This window comes from Acanthamoeba castellanii (genome assembly GCF_000313135.1).
Source record: "Acanthamoeba castellanii str. Neff unplaced genomic scaffold scf7180000084729, whole genome shotgun sequence".
NCBI classification, from domain to species: Eukaryota; Discosea; order Longamoebia; family Acanthamoebidae; genus Acanthamoeba; species Acanthamoeba castellanii.
The window spans coordinates 161377-184322 of record NW_004457390.1 but is presented as its reverse complement, the minus strand read 5'-3'; the positions used below and the strand labels follow the sequence as shown (position 1 = coordinate 184322).

The following is a 22946-nucleotide window of genomic DNA, read 5'->3' as shown; positions in this document are numbered from 1 at the left end:
TTTCGTTGGTTGGTGCCCCGCGTTACACACACACTCGGCCGTCTTCACTTGGCCTGCGGCGAACCTGGTGGTGGTGCATGGGAGCGGCAACAGGAGAGTCAAATGGAGCTGTTGGGTGGTGAAGAAGAGGGAGAAGCCGATGGAGAAGGAAGGACACTGTTGACAACAGCACCTGCAGCTGCTCGAGCTTAATGTTGACTTTTTTGAATGAAGTCATCATCTTCACAACATCTCGGAGATGTGATAGGTGCGTCGCGGACTGGCCGCAGGTGGTTGTCCTCCCCGACCCCCATTTCCTGATCCGCCGCCGCCGCCTCTCGCCCCGCCTCGCGGCCGCCCATCGCCTCCTCCTCTTCCACCTCCTCGACCGTCTCCTCCTCGTCCACCTCCTCCTCGATCTCGTCGGTCATCGCGATCGTCTCCTCCATCATCTCCGCCCCGGCCCCGGCCCCTGTCCGCCGCGGCCGCTCGTTCGCGTTCCCAGCTGTCTCGCCGCGTCCGCTCGTCCTCCTGCTGCCTCCGCCTCTCCATGTTGATGGTGTTGGCGGCGTTGGCGTTGCTCTGGTCCCGGGCTCTCTCGGGCTGCAGTGGTTGGTGGTATTGAGGCTGCGATTGCGTTTGTGACGGCTGCGTCTGCGGCTGCTGCGGATAGAGCGCGCGCTGCCGCTCAGCGATGATCTGCTGTCGGATGCGCTCGCGCTGGGCCTCGTCGATGGCCTGTGCCGATGACGCCGGCGGAAAGCGGACGGGCGGCAGCCGACTGGTGAAGTCCTGATGCAGGACCGGCACCGGCTGCAGCGGCGCATGCAGCGCGAAGAAGTGCTGCTGGTGCTGCGGCTGCGGCTGCTGGGGGTGATGAGCGTAGGACGGGAGCTGGCCGACATTGCCATTGCCATGGCTGTTTCCGCTGCCGTTGCCGAGCGTAGCGGGCGTGGGCTGAAGCGGGACGTGGCCATGGCCCACGGCCATGCTCGCGCGCACCGGTGACACGCCCGATGAGTTGTTGAGCGGCTGCGGCTGCGGCGGGTTGCTGGCGCCAGGCCGGACAGACACGGGCGTGAGCGGCATGTGAAGCTGGGCGCTGCCGCTGCCGTCACCGGCGCCAGCAACGAATTGCGCGGGGGCGGAGTGGGGGTGGGTCGGCGGGGGGCCGCCTCCGCCCATGGCCGGGAGCGATGGCGTAGGCGTGAGCACCGCGGTGTGGGCCGGCGAGGGCACCGCGGTGTGGGCCGGAGCGGAGACGGGCGCCACGAGGCCGGCGGGCGTCGGGGTGAGGACGGGGTGCGTCGACGGGTAGGACTGGAGCAGCGACTGTCGGTTGTGGCTGGCCGCAGCTGCGGCAATGGCCGATGGCGGATAGGCGTAGGCCGTGGCCTGCCCGTTGCTCGACATGGACCCTCCTGAGCCGGGTGGCGTCATCGAGGCCGGCGGGGAGGTAGAGAACTGCGGCAACGAGGAGAAGGAGGAGGAGGAGGAGGAAGACGGTGGCGTGGGGCGGAGCGGCGAGTGGAGAGAACTCGTGAGTGCTGGCGTGGAAGTCATGATTTCGACGCGATGCGTCGGGCTCACATCACGCTCGGCCGGTGGCTGCCAAGAGCCGCGCGTCTGGGTGGGCGCGTCGGGCCTGGCGGAAGGGTTGGGCCTCGGGGGCGACGGGGTGACCGATTTTTTATGCACGGCGGCCGTCTCAGCTGCAGCGTCGGCGGCATGCTGCGCCGAGTTGGACGGCAGAGAGCTGCGGCGGCGCATCGCCGAGGCCGGTGGGAACGTGGGCTCGGTCGATTCAGATATGCGTTGCTCGGAGTGGTCCCGCGACGAAGCCGTAGAAGACGGAGTAGGCGTCTTCAAGAAGATGTCCTCAAAATCGATCGACCGCTCCTGCGCCTTTCTTTCATTCTGTGATCATATGCAGAACCACCAACCGGACAAGGTCAGCCGATGAATGAACTCAATGAGCGACAAGTGCCCGGGGGGCGCGAACGAACCTGAAGGGGTCCTGTGGCATGCCGCTTGATGGAGGAATAGGAGATGGTGCCGCGCTGGCCTCGCGAGGACGGTGGCTGGTGCTCGGCCTCCTTGTACTTGCCGCCGCCGGAGAAATTGACGGTAGCTCGGGCGTTCGGGCGGCCGTCACCCGTGCGGCGCTGGGCCAGCTTCTCCCGCTGTTCGGGGCCGCGCGGCGACAGGGCGAGGGAGGCCACGGCCGACGTGGCCCCGTCAACAGAGGGCAGCGCCGGGAGCGGCGGCAGGTTGGGCGTCGATCGCGATCCACCCGAGCCACGCATCGACGAAGCATTCGCTGATGAAGATGGCGACGACGATGGTGAGGAGGAAGAAGAAGAGGCGGGCGATGTCGAAGAACGGAGTCCGGGCGTATCATCTGAGGCGTCAGGGTAGCCAAAGACGAGCTTGATCGCAAAGTCGTCTGGAAGCATCTTGGTGTGGGCCGGGCCGGAGAACATGGCGTCGAGCTCCTCCTTGCGCAGGGTCCACGACACGGTGCCGTTGCCGCCGTCGTAGGATTCACCCATGCTCTCGGTCGTCACGGCCCCGCCGCCGCTTTCGCGCTGCTGCTTGGCGATGATCTCGTTGAGCTGTCGCCCGACGAACGACGTGTGGAAGGAGAGCCGGAACAGGCAGATGTAGGGGTACTTCTTGGACAGGGCGGTAGAAAGGACCTCGACCGGCTTGAGGTAGCCGCTCTTGAGGATGCGCGCGAAGCTGATGCGGCTGCTGGCCTGGTGGAAGAACTTGAGCTGGATGTCGCCCCGCACGAAGCAGCCCTTGGTAATGTCGACCACGATCTTCTCTCTTTGCTTCAGCTTGCTGCGTATCCGCTCCTTCTCCTGGTTCACCGTCCCGTTGTCCACCTCCCTTGTGGCCGCAACACAACACAGCCTGAGAACGGGCGCATCGCACAGGATTCGGTGCCACCTGTGGTGTACCTCACAACTCGGATGTTCCCCGGTTTGCTGTAGTAGAGCTTGGTCGGGTGGTAGTCCGAAGAATAGAGGAGGCGCTCGTTGTTCTTCTCCTTGTGGTGACCCTGCAGCGTGAGCACCTTGATCACCGGCTCCCAGCCGCCCATCCGCTGCACGTCGTCTGAGATCGAACAGCGAGCGACGGAGTGAAAGGTCAGCTGACTAAAATGACCGACACCGCTCGAGCTCGAGAGGGCAGCGAGAGGAAAGCGCACCTGCGTCAGGGATGACGGGGAAGGGGCTGATGACGATCTTCTTCAAGACGAGTGGTCGTTCCTTGGCAAAGGGAGGGTCTATCCGACCTCTGCGCAGCAAAGGTGAGAGTTTTGAGCGAGCGCGTGGTTGCCATGTTCAGGCCTCGCAAGGGCTTGCTTGCGAGCTTACCTGTAGATCTCGTTGGCGTAGTGGGCATAGCGGATCTGCGAGGGTGTCAGCACTCCGGCGGCCGTGGCCGATCGCGCCTCTGCAAAGAATTTAAGCGCCGCCTGGACACCGCATAAGACACGAGAGTGGTCAGGTTCACCGGGGGAGAAGAGGAAGAAAGAAAGAAGAAGAGATGAAGTGCTTACCTTGGCATCTCTAAAGAAGCCCTCTCTAAGCAGATATGTGCTGATGACCATGCCAGTCCTTCCCCTACCTGACCAATTGATGATTTTGAGCTTCGGAGGCCAACAGCGAATGGCGGTTTGGTGCTGGGTGCGTGGGTACCAGCCAAGCAATGAACGACGGCCACGTTCTCCTCGTCTTCGCTCAGCCACTTCTTCATGGCCTCCACGATCTGGAAGAGGAGGGCCAACGGACACGCGCTGTGGTCGGGGAAGCCAAAGTCGAGCACCTGCACGTGAAAGAGATGATCTTAGAGTCTACTACACACCAGTCATGGAGTGAGAAGGAGTTTGCGCTTACCCTGTTGTCAAACTTGGCATAGTCGTACTCCTCACCGCTCAGGTTGAAGACCATGAAGTGCTTGGCGTGATAGAACCACAGGAAGGTGGCCACGTCTGCAAGTAGGCACAAGCAGTAGCTCTTGAGCATTCGGCTTTGTGTGCCCACAACAACAGCCGGTGGTGGAAGGAGGATGCAACTTACCATCGCCATCATTACGCCAGATCTTGTCCATCTTTTGGCCTGGGATGCCCTGTACATTGGTAAATAAAAACATTTAAAAAAACTAGAGAAAAAAGGGAGACGAAGACGCCATGCGCCAAGTACCATGGCAATGATTCGGCTGGTGATATACGTCAAATCCAGATCGAACCAGCCTGCACAAAAAATGTGAGAAGGAATTGGTAAATAATCACGGAAGCAGGTCGGCAATTGCTAATGCGCCAACATGCTGCAAGGGTTGAAGGCAGAACAGGGCACCATCTTGGAAGCGAAATTTATCCTTTGAGACAGCATTTCGAGCCACCTTGAAAAGATTCATCTTCACTTGCTGTCTGCGCTAGTCGTGCACCGTGTTCGCGGATGCCGCCTGCGTCGTTAGCGGGTTGTAAACGGCAATCAACGGCCTGCACGTTCTTGGTTGTTCGCAGCTGCTCGGCAACTTCTACGTTCTCCCTCAGCCGCGTTGCTTGTCTTTTTTTTTGTGCCGTGCTCGCATCTTTTCTCTTCGATTTTCTCCTTTTTCCTTTCCAGCGCCAAGTGACAGATATGGAGAGAAACACGATCCTCCTCATATTATCCAAAAACCCACCAGCTAGGCCAGTGGAGGACCAGGCATTGCCTTGTTGTGCTTAGGGGTTGGACAGAGTCAATGTGCCTTGGGTCTCTTCTACCCTCCCTCACTCCTGTGGCTGGCCGCTCGCCATTTTCCTCCAATACGATTTTTTCTTGAATATTGCTTTTGAGATATAAAATCCCAGCTCCTTTTTGTACGCATTTAGGTTACAAAAAAACTGACCATAAGCTGTGCCCACTCCACCGGCCTGCCCTGCTCTCTCACTTCCCTTCTGAAGCACGCCATGTCGGTCATGGTGGCGAGTCTCGTGGTGCTGTGCGCCGTCCTCTACGCCTACTCCGCCACCCCCTCACCGACCACCGCAGGGGTGGTGCTGTTGGCCTTTGTGCTGGGCCTTATCGCCCACCGCGTGTGGGGTAGCACCCGCCCCCACCCCATGGAGGCCCTCGCTGCCGCACGCTCCACGAAGCGCGCACGCGCCAAGGACTACCCGCCCACCTTCCCCAACGGCTGGTATCTGTCACCCTATTTGTATTACGGGAGGTGGTGCTAAAAAACACCGTCATCACCACCAGGTACAAGCTGTGCGACTCAGACGACCTACCGGCCAAGGGGGTGAAGCGTCTGGAGTGCCTGGGGCAGCACTTGGTCCTGTTCCGCACGGAGAGCGGCGAAGCCAAGGTGCTGGACGCGTACTGCCCGCACATGGGCGCCGACCTGGGCGTCGGCAGCAAAGTGGTGGGCGACTGCATCGAGTGCCCCTTCCACAAGTAAGTTTTTCACTTCTTGTCTGTGCGTTTCTACGTGCGCGTCGTGCGTGTGCGATGTCGAGCTCACGGCAGAGATCTCTCTGTCAGGTGGACCTTCAATGGCGAGGGCAAGTGCACCCACATACCCTACTCGAAGAAGGCGCCCGAGTACCTACGGCCCTCCTTTAGCGGATGCCTGTGCTTCATTTTATTGACTGGTAGTAAGCCCGCTGACCGCTTCGTCAGGTTCGCCAAGGCGCGCTCGTGGCAGGTGTTGGAGTACCACAAGCTTGTGTGCGTCTGGTATGATGCGGGTGCGCGCTCCGCCCAGAGATCACTCATCGCTCTCTGGCTGCCGTGCCCCCTCAGAAGAGCACTAACCACTCCTATCTACACAGAGGGCCGGAACCCGCCCTACGTGCCTCCCCGTATCAAGGAGATCGACGAGGGCAAGTTCGTGTACCGAGGCAAGTATGATGCCCTCGTCAAGATGCATATTCAGGTATGCAGCTTCGTCCTTTGTTCGCTTCCCGCAACACCACACCACTCTTATCTTGTGCCCACCAGGAATTCGCTGAGAACAGCGCCGACTTCCAGCACTTTGATCCCCTGCACGGCCAAATGTGCCTCCCCTTCACCCTCATCCCCATTCCCGGCATGCGCATCATCCACGAAGCTGGTACCCTCTCGTAGTATCTTGCATACAACTCGCAACCCGTGGTCAACCGACTGCCCACTCGCTATGTATGCGCCTCCCATCCAGATTGGATTCCAGGCAAAGGCGATGAATCGCACATTGCGTACTTCCTGGACAAGGCCCACCTCCAGTTCTGCGGTCGAGACCTCCCTCGAACAGACGCGAAGGGCACCGTCTCGTTTGTTGGACCCGGTACGCACCCTCTTCTTTGTTTTGGCGGCAAAGCAACAATCTATAATAAAACTAACCTCGAAATGGGCAGCGAGCATCTGCTACTTTCGCTTTGAGACCGAGCTCGGAGAGATTCTACTGTTCCACACGCACACGCCCCTCGAGCCGCTACTGCAGAAGGTCGAGTTCCGCTATTGGGCGGACAAGAGCATCCCCAGGTTGTAAACCGCACGCACGACACGACACGACACGACACGACACGACACGACACGACACGACACGACCAACGACACGACACGACCAGCTATGGAACGACCTCTGACTGTGCCTCGGTCTGCTTGGGCAGGATTCTGGTGTGGTACGTGGTGGGTAACTGGATAGCGCAATGGAAGAACGACATCTCCATCTGGGAGAACAAGGTGTGGCAGCTGAAGCCCATCCTGGTCAAGGAGGACGGCCCCGTACAGAGACTGCGCAGGTACGCCTCCCTGTGGGACAACACTGCGTGCTCGGTTCCTCATATCCCACAATCATCCAAACGCATACAGGTGGTATGCCCAATTCTATTCCAGCCAGTCGGCGGTGGAGAAGAACACCCTCGAGTGGTGAGTAGAGGTAGCGCAGCGAGCCATTGTACTCGACAAGGCCAACAGGTGGCATTGCGACGTGGCGCCGCGCCTTTGCCATTTTATTGTTCCTTTTCTCAAATTATAAAATACCCTTCGGCGACGTGGCAGCCACACGACGTGGAGGAGTATGTGGGGGGTCTTTGGGTCGGTGGTGGGGTCCGTCCTCCTCCTGTGGGTCGCCTTCTTCGCCTGCCTCAAGTTCCTCGACGCCCAATTCGGTTCCTTCCTCTCGAATCCAGATTTTGATTAATTGATTAAAATAAGATTGCACCTTGAATTACAATAAAATGGAAATGAAATGATATTGATTCGGCTGACTGTTGCCCAGGCGGGCGCGTGGGGGAGTGGCTGGCGAGAGCGGGAGTGGACCTGCGACCAGGCTATGTGCGGTGGTACTCACGGGCGCTCAACCCGTGGTTCACCCGCATGGGTCGCAACTACCCGACCTTCCTCAGGCAGTGGTACGCGCACTCCGCTCCCGACCGTTGTGCGTGTGTGCGTGTGTGTGCGTGTGTGTGCGTGTGTGCGCGCGTGCGTTCTGCGCAACTCACAGTGCCATCATCGGTGTGCTGCGCAGGTACGCGCTGGGCGCCGTATTTGGGTTCGCGGCCATGGTGTGTTCGGTCCTCCTGTTGGCCCTCAATCTCTACTGGACGCTAAAGCAGCCCGACCAGCCCGCCGTGCTCACGCCAGTGGTACAGGGCCGCAACGAACCTGTTCTCCTCCAGAAGTGGACCATCACTGAAACCTATGTGTCTGTGCGCGTGCAGGTGCCCGGCGTGAATGTGCCCTCGTCGCACTTGGCCTATTATATGATCGCGCTGGCCGTGGCTGGCGTTATACACGAGATCGGCCACGCCTTGGCAGCCACCAGGTGCCGCAACACCGCCTACCACAACAAAGGGGAGTTATGGAACAACGGCGTCGTCAACACCGATCTGATTGGTGTGAGCGTTGTTCACGCTGGGTCGTGTGCAGCGAGAACATGCAGGTGAATGGATTCGGGGCCTTTCTGGTGGTGCTCTATCCGGGCGCGTTTGTCGATCTCCCCGAGGACAGCCTACAGCACCTCTCTCCCGGCAAGCTCCTCAAGATCTATTGCGCGGGTGTGCCATCCCATTGCACTCATTGCATTCTCTCGGCTTTGCGCTGAACTCACGTTCTTGTTTTCTGATGTAATCTGATGGGACAGGGGCCTGGCACAACATCGCCCTCTCGGTTGCGTGCGTGCTGTTGATATGGACCCTTCCATTCCTGCTGTCGCCGCTGTACAGCACCGGCCACGGCGTGCTCATCACCCACGTACCCGAGGTAGACCCGACGAAAACTGTACAGACCCGGACATTGCGCCTCTAACGTGTGTGTGTGCCGTGTTCGTGCAAGTAGGATTCTCCCTTTTTCGGTCATGTGGAGTATGGGCACAGAGTGGTGGCCATTGGCGAGTGTCGCGTGAACGGACTCCACGACTGGGCCGACTGTCTCAATCGCTGGTCCGCCAGCTTGATGTACCCCGACAAGGCCACCGGCCTCAACTCGGGCTTCTGTCTCAGGCACCTCCTCCACACTCGGCTCACACGCTTGTGAGTGGGAAGACCATCAACTGACCCGGGCTGTGGACGGTTTGCAGTGACTCGCTGGCGTCACGCCTAATCCGCACCCACGGCACCGCGTGCTGTGGCGATGCTGACCAAAGCGACGGCGGCGTCGAGCCAACACCAGACGCCGACGATGGCCGGAGCAGCAACGAGATGTGCTTCACCCTGGGGGACCCGTTGGGCGCTTCTTCCTCGCCCGCGGCGGCGGCGCGCCAGTTGTGCAGCATTCCGAGGCAGATGGCAACCAACGCCTTCTGTTCCGAGGACGAGCGGTGCCAATCCGAGAGTACGTCCCTGCTTCAACACTCGCCGAGTGTGTGCCGTGTGTTGCGGTGTGTGCGGTGACTCTCTACGATGTGATTCATGCGTGCGGCCGTTTTTTTTTTTTTTCAGCGTCCGGCTTCGTGTGCGCCCGCCCGGTCACAGAGGAGCATCACGCCGTGATCAAGCTCACCTTGCACGACTCCTCCTTTCTGCTCTTCTACGGCCACCCGCACGCCCTCTGGTACTCCCGTACGTCTGACTCCTTTTTCTTCTCTTTTCTTTCTTTTCTTTCCCTTTTTCACTCTCTTGCTCGCCTCTCACCCGAATGTGCCGGTAGTGATGGTGAGCGACTACGTGCCCCGTTCTCCCATGCTCCCCACCTCTTTCCCTTCCATGATCGAAAAGACCCTACGGTACTGTGTGCCGTGCGTGTCGTGCCGTGCGTCGTGTGCCGTGAGTGTCTGTGTGTGTCTTTTGTGTCGTATGTGTCGTTTTGGCGGCAGCCCTGACGGTAGGGGAGCAGATACACGGCTTCGCTTTCGGGCGGCCTGGCGGTGATCAACATGGCCCCCATCCAGTGGCTCGACGGCCAATGGGCCGCCACCGCCATCCTCTCCCTCTTCTTCCCCTCGCTGGCCCCGCGCACGCGCGACCTCATCCTCCGGGTCCTTTCCACAGGCACCGCCGCGCTCTTCGTCGGCAACGTACTGACGTCCGTTGGCCTCATGTTCTTCTAGCCTGTCTCTCCTGTACATACCATCTTTTTACGTGTTCGTTTGTGCGTGCGTGTGCGGTTGCGTGGCGGGCGTTTAAATTTCAAAATAGAGCTACCAGAAATTAGGAATTCAATTGTTGATGGGATCAACTCCCCGAGACACCTCACCTCACCTCACTAGTGCGTCACCCTCATCGGAGAAGGCGCCCGCAACACACGAGATTAACTCAGCGATTTAGCATTTCACGCCAAATTTCGCCTAAATATTCTGTGGATCGCTTGCTTTAGAGGGCTCTTCACCGGTCGAAGTGAACAGAACTCAAAGAAAGCAAGCATAGCCCTCAAGAAGAAGAAGAAGACCATCAGCTGAACCACCAACACTTGAAGAAGAATTAGCAACACCAACACAAAACAAACCCACACGAAAGAAAGAATGCGGTTTGGCAAACACAAGAAGGTGAAGAAGAAGGAAGTCGCGGCGAACAGCGCAGGTGACGAGAAGGACCGGGCGCGAGCGGCGATGGAGGCGCAGTACAAGCGGAAGCCCAAACCGTTCTACTTTCGCAAGAACGCCCTGCTGGCCTCGTGCGCCGTCAAATCCCTCTTCCTCCTGCCCCGACGCTTCAAGCGGGGACCCATCTACCCGTCCTACACCAAGCGCCTCGGTACCTTTACCACTCAGCTATGTGTGGAATGCTAAGGAATATGACCTGCGTGCGGTGCGGCGCGTGTCGTGTCGTGTCGTGTCGGTCGCAACTGACCCTGTTGGGAACCAAACCAGAGGTGTATTACCGGTCCGTGATGAAAGTGGCCGACCACCACTACCTGCTGAGCTGGGAAGACCTCAGGTACTGTTGTTCGACGCACTTTGTGCAGTGGCGGCTCTGGCTTAACGGTGGTGAGTGCGATGGAATGTCAGGAATTTGTACCCGGTACCGCGCACGCCCAAGGACTCCTACCTGCGCAAGGTCACGCTGCCGTGCGGCCTGCGCGGCGAGTTCGTGTGCTGGGTGCCCAAGCGTGAGGCGCGCGAGATCCGGAAGCGCGAGGAGGAGTACGAGCGCCTCAAGGCCCGCCACGAGAAGGAGGGCGCCGAGCTGCCCGAGGAGTCGCCCTACTTCCGCAACAAGCCCACCATCATGTTTCTCCACGGCGGCGGCTTCTGCATCGGTTCGTTTAACGTGTGTTGTGTCGTTGGTCGTGTGCGTGTGCGGTGGTGCGTGTGCGTGTGCTGATTAGAGGTTGAATGTAGGGACGGTGCCGTCGTACAGGGCGTGGTGTTGGAAGCTGAGCAAGCTGCTGGGCGGGATGCAGTTCTTCCTCCCCGACTACACGCTGTCGCCCGAGGTCACCTTCCCCGTGGCCCTCCAGCAATGCTGGAAAGCCTACCTCTGGATTCTCAACCCCAAGGTGCCCACCTCACGACACGACACGACACGACACACGACACGACACGACACGACACGACACACGACACGACACACGATACGACACGAGCTGTCGACACTCATTGTGTGTTGTTAGGGTGGCGGCATTCCTGCGGACCGTTTGATTCTTGCGGGCGACAGCGCGGGCGGCAACCTGACGCTGTCGCTGCTCTACGTGATCCGTCAGGTGCGCCTCGAGAAGGAGCGCAGCGAGCTTCAGAAGCACCGCGAGCGCCGCCTCAGCCTCAGCGCCAGCGGAGGCGGCTCTTTCACGACGCGCAGTGTCGACAATCAGCAACATCAGCAGCAGAGGGAGTGGGAGAAGGGGCCGGTTGAGCGGTGGATCGAGAAGGAGCGCGAGCGCGAGGAGGTGGTCACGAGCGAGGCCGTGGAGAAGGTGCTCCAGACGCGCCGACAGCAGCAAAAATCCAAAGAAAGCGGCGATTCCGGAGACGACGACGCGGCCGAGGCCGACAAGACCAGCGAGCAGCGGTGGCCGGCGAGCGACATGACAGAGAGCCAGCACCGCGCGTGGGAGCGGCGCACGCTCGCCTCCGACGACAAGTTCATGAGCAAGCACCAGCTGCCCTTCGAGCTCGCCGACGACGAACGCGACGTCTTCCCGCCCACGCCCCTCGCCGCCGTCCTCCTCTCTCCCTGGGTCGACCTCAGGTTCGTTCCCCGCCGTACCATCGTCCGTCGACTGCTTAATTCACTGACACGACACGACACGACACGACACACAGTGAGCACAGTTCGGTGTTTCTGTATAGGTCGTACCCGCAGCCCGAGAAGTTCCGGCCGTACCACATCGGCCTGCGCTTCGTGCAGGGCTACCTCAACCTGCAGCCGTCGGACTATCCCTTCACCAAGAAGAAGGAGCGCCAGCTGCGCCGGCCGCTCCGGGGCGGCCTGCGCGCGCAGTCTCAGGAGAGGCACGCCACGCGCGAGAAGGACCGCGTGCGTCTCAAGTGGGTGAAGAAGCGGTGGGAGCGCAAGTACCTCAAGCAGATCCTCTACGAGGAGCTGCGCCTGCGGCAGGTCGACCGCGACGAGCGCCGCCAGGCGCGCCGCCGGCACGAGTCGCTCGCCTCCCTGCGCGACGAGGAGCACGCCGCCGAGCGCGAGCGATCGCGCACCGATCTCCACGCTTCCGCCGCAGCCGACCGCGGCGTCGGCACGAGCGCCGGCGGCAACGGCGACGCCGAGCGATGGCGCGGGCAGACGATGGAGGAAGAGGAGGAGGAGAGGCGGCGGCGGCGAGGCGACGTGCAGGAGGAGCTGTCGGACGAGCGCGGGAAGGAGCGGAACAAGACGAGCATTTACTCGCCCTACATTTCGCCGGTCTACGGCGACCTGCTGGGCCTGCCGCCGCTGCTCATCACCGGCGGCGACGTGGAGCCCCTGTGGGAGGACATCCGCACCATCCACCACAAGGCCGTCGAACAGGGCGTTGGTGCGTCACTGTCACACACCGCACACACCGCACACACCGCACACTTGTAAGATAGACTGGACTGATGAGGGTTGTGTGGGTGGGCGAACAGAGGCTGAGCTGTATGTGGGCCACCACATGAACCACGACTTCCAGTTCTTCTTCAACGTGATGCCCCACCCGGAGGTGCAGCGGTTCTTCACCCACGTCAAGGACTGGCTCGAGCAGCGCATGAACATCCGCCGGGCGCACGAGGCCGACCTCGTGCGACGGCACAGCCTCGTCACCTCCGCCACCACCTCCACCACTCCCGGCGCCGGGCCTCACACCCAGCCCAGCCCCGACCACGCCCGGGCCGCCACTGACCCCGTCGACATGTCACCGCCGCCATCGCCTGCGATGAAGGAGGCGGAGCCGGCGGGGGCCAGACTGGTCGATGAGCAGCTGACGAGGCGGCCGACTGCCGAGGAGCCAACGTACGCCGCGAAGGATGTGACGACCACGACCACGACCACTCCAAAGAAGAAGAAGAAGAAGATGGCGACGACGACAACAGGCGAAGGCGAGGTCAAGGTGACAGTTCTCCCGGGGAAGCCGCCCGTGGGCTTGTTCGGCCCGGAACCGCTGGATGACGAGGAGGAGGACCTGGAGGCCCTCTACGCCGTGCGCACGCCGCCCTATCCCGTCTAGGCTGAATAAACAAGCACGCTATAAAAGGACAAAATTAACAAAAAAGGAAAGAGAGAGTGGCAATTTCGCGTGGTGGCCACAACAGTGAAACAGAGCACAACAAGCTTACAGTCCAAGCTGACTCCAATGGGGGAGCGGTTCTTTATCTTTTCATGCAACCAATGGAAGAGCAAGCTGGATCAGCTATAAAACTGGTCCCAGGCTCACCACATCCAACAGATCAACGCACAACAACCACAACAACAATGAAGCTCAACATGATCCTCTTCGCCTTGGTCTGTCTGAGCTTGCTTGCCCTTGCTCTCGCCCATGACGGTGGTGTGCTCCCGCCCAACCAAAGGTGGTTCCTGTGTGATGATGATACTAAACATCTGCACTCTAATTGGTTGAACAGGTGAAGACCACAGCAGCAAGAACAACAACAAGGACTGGGACTGGGAGGATGACAAGGACCAGGACTGCAAGGAGGATGATGATGACAAGGAGGAGGGCCAGTGCTACTGGAAGTGCGTCAAGGTTTGTCACAAGAAGAACCGCCACACCACCTCAACGACCAGGAAGCACACCACCTCGACCACCAAGGACTGCCCCGAAGGAGACCACCTCTACGACCAGGAAGCACACCACGACCACTGAGGAGTGCCCCAAGGAGACCACCTCCACGACCAGGAAGCACACCACCTCGACCACCAAGGGCTGCCCCAAGGAGACCACCTCCACGACCAGGAAGCACTGTGAGAAGGATGAGTACAAGCACTAAACTGTTACTTCACCGCTCACAGTGCAGCAAATAAAGTTATTGATGCTTGTGGATATGCAGCGCTCATATTCGATTGTTGACTTGATTGTGTGCCACCTGTACTCCTGCAAGGGAGGTCATCAGACCGCGACAGGATCCATCAAATGTTGGATACGGCCATACTGCGCAGAAAGCACCGCTTCCCATCCGAACAGCGAAGTTAAGCTGCGCCAGGCGGTGTTAGTACTGGGGTGGGCGACCACCCGGGAATCCACCGTATCCTTTTTGTCTGGTGGTCGTTCACCAGTTGCAGTTAAAGCAGCCCCTCTACCCTCAAGCCTGAAAGGGTGCACTTTGTTTTATTTGGCGCAAGTGGAGGGTTGGGGTTAGCCTGAGTGCTCGGGCGCAGAGAAGCACAGAGGACCGCGGCAGGTGCGGGCCACGCGGAACAGGCACTGCAGGGCTGGCGGCCTGCCGCCCACGGCCGTCGTGGGTCCGCCAGGGGCCTCCTGGCCAGTCCACGAGCCGTAGAAGCCCGAGATGGCGTCGTTGGCCGGTTCGTAGTAGTTGAGGCCCGCCGAGTCGAGCTCGCCCGCGTTGGACCAGGCCGAGTCGACCGAGATGCGCGAGTTGACCACTTGGCCCACCCTCTGCAGCGGGAGCCCGCCGTCGACCGGGTCCACGGTGCAGTACTGGCCCGACCCGTCGAACCGCGGGTAGAACACGCGGCACGAGGCCGGCGCGCCGCCGAGCGACGAGCACGAGTAGAGGCGCGCCCCGTCAAGGGTGGTGTTGAGCTCGAAGCGCGCGTCGGCGAGTACCGGGGCCAGCCCCAGCGCCGGCGTGCCGGACGGGCCGGGCTGGAAGCAGGTGATGTTGCCCAGCCAGGTGCCAAGCTCGATGTAGAACTGGGGGAACTCGCGGGCGAGTTGGTCCAGCGAGAAGCCCGACTTGGACTCAGCGCAGATGGTCGCGCCCTGGAAGGTGTTGGCCACGTGGGTCGGGCTACCGGGCGGCGGTGCCTGGCGGGGAGCGAGGTCGGGGTTGTGGTGGTGTTGCGACAGGGCGAGGTCGAGGGCCGGGGCGAGGCTGGAGAGGGACATGCCGGAGGCCTCCTGTGCGCCTTCGGAGGGGAACACGAGGGCGAAGAGCACCACAAGAAGCGAAAGCAGCTCGCTGTTGGTTACCATTCTTGGCGGAGGTGTGAAGAAGGCTGCAAGAAAAAACACAGCACTTATTAATTGCCCAGTATTATAAATAAAGTAAAGCAAATAAATCAGCAGAGAAAATACCAAATAATGATATTATTATTATCAATTTTGCTTTGTTTTATTTATTTGTTTCACCCAGCCTTGGTGGTGGGAGTGGTGCTGGTGGTGGAGGAGGAAGCGGTGGCGGGTTGTGGGTCGTCTGGCTGGTTGGATGCGCCCTTGCTGGCGCCCTTGCGTGCCTTGTTGAGCAGGCCCGTGGTGGGCATCTCGCGATACGACTTGTTCCTCTTGTTGAACTGGAGCGCAATCGGCCTGTTGAGCGTGTTGCAACGCCATCCATCGACGGATTGACGCGTCAGCTTCGTAAACTACAAACATGCAAACAACAAAGCAAACGTACCCCAGTTCGCCGTCGAATCGATTCTTGGCGACCTCGAGCCACTTCCAGTCCTCGCCCTTGTTGTACTGCAGGATCAACACGTTGTCGGCCTCCTGTGTGGCTGCAGCATTGACACACAAACGAACGAGCCAAGCAGCGCAACAGATGACGATCGTTAACAACAAAGGAAGTGCTGATGATGATGAAGAAGTTGAAAAAGATGATAATCGCAAGGTACCTTTGACGCTGCCAAAGACGGACGCGACGTTGAGCGGCCGATCGTCTTCGGTCTTCCTCGGGTGGATGACGAGGGTGATGTGTACGTTCTTGGTGGAGGCGAACCGTCGGAACTCCTCGAGCGCGCGATCCTGGATGTCGAACTTGTTGCCCGCGGCCACGCCCTCTTGGCCCCAGGCCTGACCACTGCAGAGAGGCCCGAACAATGAGGCCGGCCTTATGCGCGCGTGTAGCGTCGGGTGCGGGTGCGGGTGCGGGTGCGGGTGCGTGTGCGTGTGCGTGTGCGTGTGCGTGTGCGTGTGCGTGTGCGTGTGCGTGTGCGTGTGCGTGTGCGTGTGCGTGTGCGTGTGCGTGTGCGTGTGCGTGTGCGTGTGCGGTACCTGAGCATGAACTGTAGGTTGTCGAGGACGACGTGTTCGACGTCGTGTACGTAGACGGCGTAGTCCATGGCGTCGAGCACCTGGTCAACGCTGGTACTCCCGTGGAATCGCATCCAGTACAGGGGCAGGTCGGAGAAGGCCCGCGAGGCCTCGTCCCACTGCGCTCTGTCCTGCAGCTCGGCCAAATTCTTGCCTGCCAGCGAGCAGCACGATCAGACGACACACGACACGACACGACATGCTCACGACACACTCACGACACACACGACACACACGACACACGGACGTACCGGCGTACTGGAGGAGCATCTTCTGTGCGAGGTAGGTGTTCTTGATTTCGAAGTTGCCCCAGAGAGTGCGCACGCCTGGACTCACGGAAACAAAAAAACAAATTGAAAGGGGGGGAGTGAGAAGGGAGCTCGCCCGCACGCCCCCCGACTAAAGGAGTCCCTAAGATACCTTGCATCGCGAAGTCGAGGGAGAGCTGGCTGAGAAGCGTGGTCTTGCCCACGCCGGTCGGGCCGGTGAACACCGTCAACTCGCCCTTGCGATGCCCTGGTCGTTCAACAATGCGCACCGTGTCGTGTGTGTGTCGTGTGTGTCGTGTGAGCGTGAGCCAGAACGGGCACCGTAGAAGATATGAGATCGCGATGCACTGGAGGCGCGCGTACCCTTCAATATCTTGGTCAGGGAGGGGAACATCTTCGACGGCACGCCGGCGAGCTCGTCGGGCGAACAGATGTTGCGATACACCTCGTCCGCGATGTCCTGGAACGAGATGACCTGCTGGTGCGGCGTCCTGCCGGCCTTCTTCAATATCGCATTCAGGTCCTGCGCGAGTGGAATGGAGATATCAATCAGCTGAGCGTGAGAACTGGGCCGGTGTCACCAACGGCCGCGGCGTACAGGCGCACAACGCTTCCCTTACCTTGCCCGCGCGAAGGGCGTCGTTGGCGTCCTTCGGGCCTTCGGGGTCGCCCTGCTTCGTGCGCACCAGCAGACACCTGGAGGTGGCCAAAGAAAAAAAATGAGAGGAAAAGAGAGGGAAAAGAGAGGTGTCTGCGGCTGTGGTGCACCACGGACCTCTTAATTCCCAGCTTCTGGGCGAACTTGGCGGCGCCCTCCTGGCCCGGGATATCGTCGTCCATCCAGAGGTATATCTTCTCGAACCTGTCGCCGAACCACACACACACACGACACACACGACACACACAACACACACACGACACACACAACAAGCAGCGTGTTGGCGGAGGACGACGCGGTGCAGACATAAGAACTTGCAAAGGGGGTACCGCTCGAGTCGGGGCAGCAGCTCCACGGGGAGCGAGTGGGCTCCGTTGGGCAGCGAAATGGCCGGCAGCCCTGTGGCCTGTTGTGGCGAGCGCTCATAGTAAGGCTGCGCTCTCATTATAACATCGAGGCGTGATGGTGCGCGACGTTCGCTGTGGTGGGTGTGGCACCTGATAGACGGCCATGGCGTCGAACTCGCCCTCGGTGATTACGATCTCCTTGGCATCGGCGGGCACCGTGTGCCAACCGAAGAACCCCCATTGCCCGCCGGCTGGGGTTAATCGCTGGTTGGCCTTGTTCTTTATCGACCGAATCTTCAATCGCCTGCAAAGCCAGTCCCACGGGACAGTACGATGCATCAGCATCAGCATCAGCATCAGCGAGTCGAGGGTCAGACGATGCGCGATGAGCCAAGGTGCGAGCGCAAAGGCCTTCTTCTTGGTACCTGATGGAGTTCCTGCCCTCGGCGTCGGCGTCGATCCAGGGAAAGGTCACGCACTGTTCCGAGTCCCCGCCAAATGCGTACTTGGTGGCTCCCACCTTGTATTTGCGAATCACTTCCTCGGACTTGAGGAGACACACGACCACACACGATCACACACACGACACACACGACACACGAACGTCGGTGAGAAAGCAAAGGAGTATCAAATGGGAATGGTTCGATGGACTTACCAAGTGTCGCTGCACTTTGGTCTTGTTGCCGGTGAGAAAGGTCAAGACCTGCGGATACTCGTTGAAGAGGGCCAAGGGGTACTTGGAGACAACGTCCTGCAGGGCGGTCGTTGCCAGGGAGGAGAGGGGTGCACACACACACACACGGCCCAGACGTGAGCGATTGCCACTCGGGCATTCGTTCGAGATGAAAGCCGCGTACGTGGTCTGGCAGCGGTTTCTCTCTTTCTTCCTGCAGGCCCGGAGCTGGCGCGTGCTGGTGGTGCTGGTGGTCGTGCGCGACCTCTCCCGAGGCCGGCACGGGTGCCGACATGGGCGCAGTGTACGGAATCTCGCCATACAGCCTCTTGAAGTCGAACCACGAACCTATGCCATGGCACCGCACACGCATCACCACACACACACACACACGTGGTATGCGTCAGGAGATGGTGAGAATTGGTAACAAGGTGTCATCACCACGGATACGACACCTTTGTTGCCACAGCGGTGGCAGAAGAACTGGCCGGTGCGCTTGCTGATGTAGAGCTTGAAGAGGTTGTCCATCTTGTATTTGTGGTCGGGGCAGGTGGGGCACGTCTGCACGACGAGCTCCTCGCCGCTCCGCTTCCACACGAGGCTCTTCCGGCTGAAGAAGTGGGTGATCTCATCTTCGCTGATGGAGAAGTGGGAGGACACGAACGGCGCACCGCCGCCACTTACACTGCCCACGGGGCGCGCAGAGGAGGCGAATGATGATGAGGGGACGGCAGATTTGCGAGCGTAGGATGAAGATGAGGCCGGTGCCGAGCGTGTAGCAAAGGAGCGACCCAACCAACGAGGGCTGCAGCCTCTACTGCGCAGTAGCGGTTCGAGCACAGGTCGCGCGTGGCCGAGAGGGGGCGGTGCAGACGTCCATCTGCTCCATCCCATCACGGATGCCTCAGTTCTCCCCAACCATAAGCCGGCGGGCTGGCGGCATAGTTCCGCGTTTCTCCCCGCAGCAATCCTCTGACCACCAACACGCATTGCCCCTTGGCCCTCAGTCTATCTTACGCTGATGTCAAGAAGATTGTTTGCTTGCCGTTTGGGCAGGAATCCCAACGTTTACAGGAAATGATAAGAAAACAATCAATAAATAAATAAATAATAATTAACAGGGTTGGGGCATTGTTCTTTGTGTAACAGTTCGGTACATGTTGTGTATGTGCATGATGGCTTCGTGATTACAAGTGTTTCTCTCCATCTTCAGTTTCCGTCTTTAGTGTCTGTACATCTCGATTCGGTTCGAGATTGAATGTGCACGGCAGCAGCTCACTGCCTCTTGGGGATGGTCACCAGCAGCACTCCCTCCGAGAGCTGGTAGTCGAGGCGGTCGAGCTGCAGAGTCGCCCTTGGGCAGGGTGAGCAGCTGCTTGAATTTGCCCTGGCCTCGCTCGGCAGCGTGATACCGGCCTTCGATCGAGGATCGTCGTCGCTCGCCGCTGATGACGAGCAGGCCGTCCTCGATGCTCACCTTCACGCTCTCTCGCGCCATGCCGGGCAGGTCGGCAATCAGCTGAATGCAATCCGCGTTCTCGCAGACGTCGCAAGCCGGCCTCCATTCCGAGTCGTACTGCATGTAGAGGGAGAGCGCCATCTTTGCTTGCGTTGGGGATGCGAAGAACTGTGTGTGCTTTCGTGTGTGCTTGACAAGCGGGCAACAGTGTTTGCGCAGTCCCGCTCGCTTGATCCACCTCATCGCCAAGGACCTTGGGCTGAGTTTGATTGCGACTTTCCCTTGGCAACCGATCAATACAAAGAAAACAATTTCTTGACAGTTTTCCTCGACCTAAAGAAAATATCAAATTTTGTAGCGCGGAACATTATCCAGCAATATCGTGGATTCAGTTTTGGGATTAGTTAAGAATTTAAAGCATTTTATACATAAATGGCCGGAGATTGTTGAGATGCCACTGGTCCCAGATGCCCACCTTGCGTTTTGCCGTCCCAACTTGCCTGGGCTCGCTCTGCCCTTCCTCGATTGTCGGCGCACCCACTTCGCCTTCGTTCTTCGTTTCTTTGCTAACACTGCACATCCACCATCTCTCCAGGTACGTCACGACCCACGTCGCTTCCACGCACTGCCAGCTTACATCTTTTATCTACAATACCGGATTAATCCGTTATCGATGATAAAATCAGACAACTTCAGCGTAGTATGACTACTTGACGATTGACTCATGCTCTTGATCACGTGGCAGGCGAGGCACAAGCTTGACATTTGGCACACGATGCGTCAGTCGACCATGAGAGGAATCGTTTTGACGAGGGGCTCGCGTGGCTTCCACACCACCTCCCTCCTCCGCTCCAAGATTGTTGGCTCGGCCGAGGAGGCCGTCAAGGACGTCAAGGACGGCTCCAAGCTGTACGCTCAATAATATTACTTTATTTTTAATTTTTATTTTATTCCTCCACTTTTAATTTTTTATTTATAATTCGCATTATTTATTTTACTTGAAATAGGCTGGTCGGCGGCTTCGGCCTGTGCGGCATCCCCGAGAAGCTGATCGGCGCGCTGCGCACCACCGGCGTCAAGGACCTCACCGTCGTCTCCAACAACTGCGGCGTTGACGACTTCGGCCTCGGCCTCCTCCTCCAGACGCGCCAGGTACCACCCAACACCCACCCCGGCCGTGTCGCGTGCCGCCTGACCGTGTGCGTGTCGTGTTGTGTGCGTGTTGTGTGTCGTGTGTCGTGTCACCAGATCAAGCGAATGATCTCCTCGTACGTCGGCGAGAACGCCATCTTCGAGAAGCAGTACCTTTCGGGCGAGCTCGAGCTCGAGCTGATCCCTCAGGTAAATTTATGAAAGCGCGTGTGTGTGATCGTGCCCCATCGAGTGGTGTCTGACCCGCGACTGTGCCGCGCGACGCACGACTCCACAGGGCACCCTTGCCGAGCGATGCAGGGCCGGCGGCGCCGGTATCCCCGCGTTCTACACTCCCACCGGCGTCGGCACTTTCCTCGAGGTACGGCCCTCCCCCACGCCGCTCACTAGTCTCTGTTGTGCCACTGCGGCCTCACCGTGTCGTGTCTTGTCGTGTGCCGCGTGTGTCGTGTGTCGTGTGCGGTGGTGTAGGAGGGCGGCTTCCCGATCAAGTACAACACCGACGGCTCGGTGGCGATTGCCTCGAAGCCGCGCGAGGTGCGCGAGTTCAACGGCCGCAAGTTCATCATGGAGGAGGCCATCACCGGCGACTTCTCGCTCATCAAGGGCTGGAAGGCCGACACTCGCGGCAACATCGTCTTCAGGTGCACCCCTCACCCACCGCACGCGTGTGCGCACACACTCACAGTCGTTCACATAATATTGTATATATTGTATATATTGTATATATATATATCTTGTTTATATATTGTATATACTAACAAACTCCGCGCGCAGATATACGGCCCGCAACTTTAACCCGCCCGTGGCGACGGCCGGCAAGATCTGCATTGCCGAGGTTGAGGAGATCGTCGAGGCCGGCAGCCTGCACCCGGACGAGATCCACCTCCCCGGAATCTACGTCAACAGGCTCATCAAGGGAACCGGCTACGAGAAGCGCATCGAGGTACGCACCACCGCACACGCACTGCCGCACGCGCACCACTGCACGGCTTCGGTCTCACTCGTGCATTGCAGAAATTGACGCTGGACAAGGGCCAGCCGGCCAAGGGCGACGCGCCCAAGAACGAGGCTGCCATCACCCGCGAGAAAATCGCGCGCAGGGCTGCCCTCGAGTTCCAGGTGCCACCACACGACCTGCGCTCTCGTCATCGTCGTTCGCCACACATCGCACTCTCTGGTTTCTAACGTTGCGACACGACACGACACACATCACACACATGACACACAAATCACAACAATAGGACGGAATGTATTGTAACCTGGGTATTGGTATTCCCACGCTGGCCTCGAACTACATCCGCTCGGGCATCCACATCGAGCTCCAGTCCGAGAACGGTCTCCTCGGCATGGTACCCGCTCCACACGTGCATTTTATTTTAACAAAAAAACAAATTAATTCTTTCTTTGCCAATTAGAAAAATAACTCAAAAAAATTGTTGTAATTATGTCATGTAGGGTCCGTTCCCCAAGCCGGGCAACCAGGACCCCGACCTCATCAACGCCGGCAAGGAGACCGTGACCACTCTCCCCGGCTCGTCGATCTTCTCGTCGGACCAGTCCTTCGCCATGATCCGCGGGTACCAGCCACCTTTTATTTTATTATTTATTATTTATTTATTTACCATTGTTGTTATTATTATCGTAACTGGATAAACTGGTACCCGCGGACTGACGCTTGGCTGGCCTGGTTGGGTGGTGGTGCAGCGCGCACGTCAACCTGACCATCCTGGGCGGCATGCAGGTCTCGTCCAACGGCGACCTCGCCAACTGGGTCATCCCCGTACGTGAGCACCCACCACCGCCACCGCTCTCTGTCGCGGTGCTCGCGTCTGACCCTTCCAATCAACTGCAGGGCAAGATGGTGAAGGGTCCCGGAGGCGCGATGGACCTCACCTGCTCTGGCTCGCGCGTGGTCGTCACCATGGAGCACAAGGACAAGGTACTTTTTTATCTTTTATATTAAAAACCAATAAATATTTTTATTATCTTATTTGAGATACATTATTTTATTAATAATAATGATAATTATTACTTAACACCAAAACACCAGAGCGGCAAGCCCAAGATCTTGAACCGGTGCAACCTGCCGCTCACCGCCCAGGGCTGCGTGAACCGCATCATCACCGAAATGGTACCATCGCCACCTTGTGTCGTCAGCTGACGCGTGTGCTCCTGGCTAACACGACACCCTTTTTGAAAAACGTTGGCTGGCAGGCGGTGTTCGACGTGGACAGGAGCGGGCTGACGCTGATCGAAGTGGCCGAAGGCGTCACCGTGGACGACGTCAAGAAGTACACCGAACCCGAGTTCAAGGTGTCCCCCAACCTCAAGAAGATCGCCTACGCCTGATCGACGACGGGTGTTGC

General features: G+C 59.0%; 9 protein-coding genes across 9 annotated transcripts; 5 read left to right on the top strand and 4 right to left on the bottom strand.

Annotated features, from left to right (window-relative positions):
• Window positions 1-222: 222 nt before the first annotated feature.
• On the bottom strand, window positions 223-4101 carry ACA1_164180 (Phosphatidylinositol-3,4,5-trisphosphate 3-phosphatase; the record flags this gene model as incomplete). Its single annotated transcript, XM_004337534.1, is given in 8 exon segments — window positions 223-1896; window positions 1986-2934; window positions 2946-3102; window positions 3197-3285; window positions 3366-3466; window positions 3706-3816; window positions 3888-3982; window positions 4071-4101. The coding sequence occupies 8 exon segments, from the start codon at window positions 4099-4101 to the stop codon at window positions 223-225; spliced, it is 3207 nt and encodes a 1068-aa protein (XP_004337582.1).
• An 844-nt stretch (window positions 4102-4945) lies between these two features.
• On the top strand, window positions 4946-6888 carry ACA1_164170 (rieske [2fe2s] domain containing protein; the record flags this gene model as incomplete). Its single annotated transcript, XM_004337533.1, is given in 11 exon segments — window positions 4946-5205; window positions 5258-5291; window positions 5305-5432; window positions 5520-5579; window positions 5658-5705; window positions 5781-5913; window positions 5979-6090; window positions 6175-6300; window positions 6371-6500; window positions 6626-6757; window positions 6828-6888. The coding sequence occupies 11 exon segments, from the start codon at window positions 4946-4948 to the stop codon at window positions 6886-6888; spliced, it is 1224 nt and encodes a 407-aa protein (XP_004337581.1).
• Window positions 6889-7035: 147 nt separating this feature from the next.
• ACA1_164160 (peptidase, M50 domain containing protein) lies at window positions 7036-9504 on the top strand (the record flags this gene model as incomplete). The annotated part of the gene is made up of 11 exons (XM_004337532.1): window positions 7036-7126; window positions 7237-7369; window positions 7486-7603; window positions 7679-7782; window positions 7887-8014; window positions 8101-8210; window positions 8295-8488; window positions 8536-8789; window positions 8897-9016; window positions 9105-9180; window positions 9291-9504. 11 exons carry the CDS (start codon window positions 7036-7038, stop codon window positions 9502-9504), a joined length of 1542 nt encoding a protein of 513 aa, XP_004337580.1.
• A 411-nt stretch (window positions 9505-9915) lies between these two features.
• ACA1_164150 (alpha/beta hydrolase fold domain containing protein) lies at window positions 9916-13034 on the top strand (the record flags this gene model as incomplete). Its single annotated transcript, XM_004337531.1, has 7 exons — window positions 9916-10147; window positions 10264-10330; window positions 10402-10652; window positions 10735-10892; window positions 11007-11581; window positions 11683-12365; window positions 12457-13034. The coding sequence occupies 7 exons, from the start codon at window positions 9916-9918 to the stop codon at window positions 13032-13034; spliced, it is 2544 nt and encodes an 847-aa protein (XP_004337579.1).
• A 309-nt stretch (window positions 13035-13343) lies between these two features.
• Window positions 13344-13794, top strand: ACA1_164140 (uncharacterized protein; the record flags this gene model as incomplete). The annotated part of the gene is made up of 2 exons (XM_004337530.1): window positions 13344-13352; window positions 13429-13794. 2 exons carry the CDS (start codon window positions 13344-13346, stop codon window positions 13792-13794), a joined length of 375 nt encoding a protein of 124 aa, XP_004337578.1.
• Window positions 13795-14159: 365 nt separating this feature from the next.
• Window positions 14160-14963, bottom strand: ACA1_164130 (uncharacterized protein; the record flags this gene model as incomplete). Its single annotated transcript, XM_004337529.1, has 1 exon — window positions 14160-14963. The coding sequence occupies one exon, from the start codon at window positions 14961-14963 to the stop codon at window positions 14160-14162; it is 804 nt and encodes a 267-aa protein (XP_004337577.1).
• Window positions 14964-15115: 152 nt separating this feature from the next.
• ACA1_164120 (mitochondrial helicase twinkle, putative) lies at window positions 15116-18956 on the bottom strand (the record flags this gene model as incomplete). The annotated part of the gene is made up of 15 exons (XM_004337528.1): window positions 15116-15296; window positions 15385-15484; window positions 15602-15786; window positions 15981-16173; window positions 16271-16345; window positions 16440-16535; window positions 16652-16811; window positions 16909-16984; window positions 17064-17150; window positions 17276-17352; window positions 17444-17597; window positions 17719-17840; window positions 17949-18044; window positions 18151-18314; window positions 18422-18956. 15 exons carry the CDS (start codon window positions 18954-18956, stop codon window positions 15116-15118), a joined length of 2301 nt encoding a protein of 766 aa, XP_004337576.1.
• A 232-nt stretch (window positions 18957-19188) lies between these two features.
• ACA1_164110 (uncharacterized protein) lies at window positions 19189-19566 on the bottom strand (the record flags this gene model as incomplete). Its single annotated transcript, XM_004337527.1, has 1 exon — window positions 19189-19566. One exon carries the CDS (start codon window positions 19564-19566, stop codon window positions 19189-19191), a length of 378 nt encoding a protein of 125 aa, XP_004337575.1.
• A 634-nt stretch (window positions 19567-20200) lies between these two features.
• On the top strand, window positions 20201-22929 carry ACA1_164100 (the record flags this gene model as incomplete). Its single annotated transcript, XM_004337526.1, has 13 exons — window positions 20201-20334; window positions 20433-20577; window positions 20674-20766; window positions 20855-20938; window positions 21049-21221; window positions 21355-21523; window positions 21595-21699; window positions 21822-21929; window positions 22036-22157; window positions 22285-22360; window positions 22433-22519; window positions 22631-22711; window positions 22795-22929. 13 exons carry the CDS (start codon window positions 20201-20203, stop codon window positions 22927-22929), a joined length of 1512 nt encoding a protein of 503 aa, XP_004337574.1.
• Window positions 22930-22946: the final 17 nt, after the last annotated feature.